This window comes from Quercus lobata, chromosome 6 (assembly GCF_001633185.2).
Source record: "Quercus lobata isolate SW786 chromosome 6, ValleyOak3.0 Primary Assembly, whole genome shotgun sequence".
NCBI classification, from domain to species: domain Eukaryota; kingdom Viridiplantae; phylum Streptophyta; class Magnoliopsida; order Fagales; family Fagaceae; genus Quercus; species Quercus lobata.
In genome coordinates, this window is record NC_044909.1 from 16,904,610 (window position 1) to 16,909,691 (window position 5,082).

Below are 5,082 nucleotides of genomic sequence, written 5' to 3' on the forward strand. Positions count from 1 at the left end.
CTTGCATTTTATACTCCGCAAGTTTGGTTTCATTTCATACCTTTTATGAATCTACAAAATTAAATATTTATGAATCTCAATAAATCAAATGATGAACAAATTAATTATATATAAAAGAAAAAAAAGCTTGGAAATAATAGTAGAGGCGAGGAAGTCTTAGAGCGAATCTAAGATTTGAAGCTTTTGGTGTGTATATATGTGTGTGTGTGGATAATAAAACTTTTGGTTTTAGTTAGAATTTTAGTAGAGATAGAATTTTATATAAGCTAGGTTAATAGAGTTTATTTTCAAGATAATTATATTTAATATAAGAGTGTAATTTTGATTAAATTTTCTTTAAAAAAAAAATGTTCTCTCGGGTTTATCCAAAAAATCTCTTAGTCATTTAACCGTATGAATACATAAATTGCCATTAAAAATAAAATAAAATCATTTCTAATTAAATTCTTTATCTCAAACTCAAACTCTTAAAAATTAAACTTCCCACTGGGTTACAATTATTCGAAGTAAAAAAATGTTGATATCAACATTGTGTCCATCCAAAAATAAATAGAGGAAAAGTTTATGAGAAAAATTAAATTTTTGTGTTTATCCAAAGATTGGTAAATGAAAAGTTGATAAGAATAATATATTTGTTATCAAATTAAAATTTCATCAACTTAAAAATTATAAAAAAAGAAGATAAAAGCCAAAAAAAAAAAATTATATTTATTTTTTAAAATCTAAAATTATTTTTGCAAGATGTGGCAAATTTTAAGTCTAACTTTTATTATATTTAAATTTTATTATCAAAAAATAATAAGAAAAAGACAAAAAGTTAATCAACTCCCAGGATTTTTTTTAATTTTTTTTGAGAAATCAACCACCAGGATTTTGCTTACTGGCACTAAGGTCGACACGTCGACCGTAAATACTTCATATAAACCTTAGAATTATCAAAATCCTATCTTTGTCCTAAACAACCACCAGAATTTTAAAACAAAAACAAAGATGGTAATCACCGGTGCCGGAGAATCACTCACCGAAAGTTCCGAAAACTATGACCGCTTTCAAGAGCTAAAGGTATTTGACGATACCAAAGCTGGTGTCAAAGGCCTTGTAGACTCTAATATCTCCAAACTCCCAAGAATTTTTGTCCGACCGCCGGAGGATGATATCTCCGGTGATACAATCCAAAGCAAAAATACCCAGTTCACAATTCCGGTCATCGACCTCAGAAACATCAACGTCGATGTCCTTCGGCGTGCAGAGGTTGTTGACAGAGTCCGGCGGGCGGCGGAGGAAGTGGGGTTCTTCCAGGTGGTGAATCATGGGATAGGTGAGAGAGTATTGGAGGAGATGTTGGAGGCGGCGCGTGGGTTTCATGAGCTGCCGAGGGAGGAGAAAGCTGAGTACTACAGTAGGGATCAGCGGACGAGTAAGGTGAATTATGGTAGTAACTTTGATTTGTACAAGTCCAAGTTTGCTAATTGGAGGGACACTTTGTTTTGTGTAATGGGTCCTCACCCTCAACCTCTTGACCCTAAAGAATTGCCTCCGCTCTGCAGGTCTTCTTCATCTTATTCTTCTTATATATTATTATTATAGGGAAGTGTGGCTACCAGTGAAGTGGCTTATATTTTCTTTTTCTTTTTTCTTTTTTTTAATTAATTTATTTAGTGATATGATTCTGAGATTTTTTTTTTCCCTAACAATAATAACCAATACCAATTGATCACTGCAGATTTTAATTAGTTCAATTAATAAAGTTTTTAATAGTTGAATAAGAGATTTAATTAATTTATCAAAAATTGATTGGTGTCATAATCTGATAACAAAATACTATAATCAAATGCAAACGTCTAGGTTGAAATTCTTTAAAAATTAAAATTAAAATTAACTACTTATCATTTTTTTGTTAAAAATATAATTTCCCTTAAAAAAAAAAAAAAAAGAGACAGAATCTTTAGTTTTCTTGGTTTTTATACAAGAAAGAACTTTAGGTTGTAAACAAGTCTAGTTTAGTTATGGTTTCTCTTGTTTCACTTTCTCAATAGAAATAATTAATTCTTACACAAGTTATTATTAGTACTATTTTTCTTTGCGCTGATTTTTTCTTTTTCTAGTAAGATTCTTGGCAATGTTAATCTTTGAAGTTGAATATAAGAACATAACAAGTCTAATAACACTTGTAAGGGGAAATAAATACGTTGTCTGACTTAATATAACTATATAAGAGATATTAGAACATCATTTAATCTGCTTAGCAAAATAAAAAATAAAAAATCATTTAATCTTAAGAATATAAGTCTATGAGTTTGGGCTAAATTTTTTTATATAAGAAATTGTCTATGCATAACTTTCACTCACATATCTTTACCCAATACCCATAGATTGGTCCTACTTCCTAGTGTTTTATCACAAAGAACGTTGGTTTTGTAGGAATGGGAAACACAAGCCCATTGCGTTCATGCCTTGCCAAGTAGTGGGGGTTTGCTAATTCTGTTTGTGTCTGGTAATCTCCCTTGTTGCGTAATCTGTGCCATAAGGAGAGAGATTTCTGAGTAATTTCGTGTTTGGCAATAATTAAAAAAAAAAAAAAATAGATGCGTGGGCTTGTACATAATCAAAGTAGTGTGTGTTAGGTTCTAAAGACTTAGGATTTTATGTATTTAGAACTCTAATGTGTATTGTTGGCAAATCATGATCAAAACAATATGTTTAGTCGTGTTTAGACTTGCTCAAAGTTGGATCATTTATGTAAAGTTGGAATAAACTGTTGCAGAAGTTATTTAAGCTTCTCGGCCTAGTTCGATCGATCGAAGTTTAGGCTCAATTAATCGAAAATCGGGTTAGAGACGTTTTTCTACAGAATTCCAACTCAATCCTAGTTTGTTTAAAACATTTAGGGTTTTCCAATTTGCTCTAGGTATAAAAGGCAAACCCTAGTCACGTTTTAGTGTTGCTCATATTGCTGTTTGTGTAAATCTCTTGTAAGATTTGTGAGGAGTTTTTCTTTACACAAGTTTAGGATTATCAAAAAGGAGATTCGTTCAAGAGCTTGATGATCATTCAGTTGTTGCCATAAGAACTTAAAGAAAAACAAGCGGAAGTGCTTGTACTTGCTGGAAAATCCAAGAAAGAAGGAGTCCGTGGATTCGGAGCTTGCATGTGGTCGTGTCAGTAAGTTTTACTGGTGGGTGGCAATAAGAAGTAGAGCGTGGGAGCTTGTAAGTCTTATTGTATGAACTTCGATTCTTTCAAGATAATGGATTCAGGTTTACTTTGAGAATAGTTATGTTAAATCCCCCCTAGGTTTACCGGTTTGGTTTCTTAGGTGATCATATCTTTGTGTTATTTTTCTTTCCGCTGTTATGCATGATATAATTGTTTGATTATGATAACCTAAATTTGGAATTTGGATTAAGTAACAACTTGGCTAATTACCTAGGTTAATCCAATTGTGTTTTTAAGGGGTCTAAAAACTGTCAGTGTGTGTTCTTGCTTCTAGCTAGTAGGATTATGTTCAAACTATGATATTTGGGGTCACATATTGCAAATCATTACCCTTTACGGAAGAAATGTGCTTAGATTAGTCAGCCAAAAAATAAAAAAGAAACGTGGGTAGATTGTTTATGTTGTTAAAAGCTTTGGCTTCTTGTAGGAATGATCCCCGTTTGCTAACATGCTCATTTATCTGATTTGCAGGGACATAACTATTGAGTATTCTAAGCAAGTCCATAAATTGGGGATCACTTTGTTTGAATTGCTATCAGAAGCACTTGGGCTCAAACCTGACCACCTTAAAGACCTGGAATGTGAAAAGGAGCATGCTCTTCTCAGTCACTACTATCCAGCATGCCCTGAGCCCGAACTGACTATGGGCACAACCAGACACTCGGATCCTGATTTTCTGACCATCTTGCTTCAAGATCATCTTGGTGGACTCCAAATTCTTCATCAAGACCAGTGGATTGATGTTCCCCCTTTGCCTGGTGCTCTGGTAGTAAATATTGGCGATCTTCTACAGGCAAGATTTTGATATATCTTAATTAACTTCATTCTTCACTTTGCATCCACGCGCTGTCTCTGGACTGCATAGCGTTGAGTAATTGTAGAAATTCTAAAGTTCATAGAATTTCATTATCCAGCTGCCAACAAGAATTATTTCTGTCATGCTATCTAACATGCATTCTCATTCTTCAATCTTCAATCTTCAATCTTCAATCTTCATCTACATGTTTAGCTCTCATTAAACAATTCTAAAGCTTCAGGTGGCTAAAAATGGACTCTTCTAGTCTGTATTGTTGCATTATTACATTTGGAGGTTGCTTCTCAATAGTTTTAAGTATTGTTCTATTGTGTTCTTGCAGCTCATATCTAATGACAGATTTAAAAGCGTAGAGCATCAGGTGCTGGCAAGCCATGTTGGACCAAGACTATCTGTTGCATGCTTTTTCACTCATTATTTTTATACATCAACAATGATTAATGGCCCTATCAAGGAATTGTTGTCAGAGGAACATCCACCTATATACAGGGAAACCTCAGTGCAGGGTTTCATTGCTTACTACTATGGGAAAGGACTTGATGGCAACTCTGCTCTAACACATTTCAAGTTGCAAAGGTAACTAGGAAATTAATAAGAGAACTGGATTTGTGCCTCTTATACGAACCTATATGTCATGATTAATTCATATTAAATAATGACGATATTTGCATAATCTACTACACAAATTGTTTGTGTATGGTATAAGATGACCATGTTTACTGCATGCTTTTGGAATATGCACGTTACCTAGGTTGTTATTTTATTCCTACTTGCGTTAAAGCATGAAATAAATCAACACCGTTTTGTAAATTGTAAAACCTGTGGTGCTTATTACTCAGAAGTCAGGATGGATTGGCCTGCATAATTATCATGATAAAATGCACGAGGTGACGGAGAGGGGAGGCTCTTTTTTTCTCTCTCTAAAAACATTGTTGATGTGTATTTTTTAATGTCAAGTAATTTTTTTTTTTAATTATAATTTAGCCACTTAATGTGATGGGTAAGTAATGCATTAGACATGTCAACCAATTCTGAGTGAGATAACAGTAATA

The 5,082-nt window shown here is 33.3% G+C and overlaps 1 protein-coding gene across 1 annotated transcript; it reads left to right on the forward strand.

Annotated features, from left to right (window-relative positions):
• Positions 1–933: 933 nt before the first annotated feature.
• On the forward strand, positions 934–4,848 carry LOC115994865 (1-aminocyclopropane-1-carboxylate oxidase homolog 1-like). The gene is made up of 3 exons (XM_031119174.1): positions 934–1,547; positions 3,688–4,009; positions 4,353–4,848. The coding sequence occupies exons 1-3, from the start codon at positions 991–993 to the stop codon at positions 4,608–4,610; spliced, it is 1,137 nt and encodes a 378-aa protein (XP_030975034.1). The 5' UTR covers positions 934–990; the 3' UTR covers positions 4,611–4,848.
• Positions 4,849–5,082: the final 234 nt, after the last annotated feature.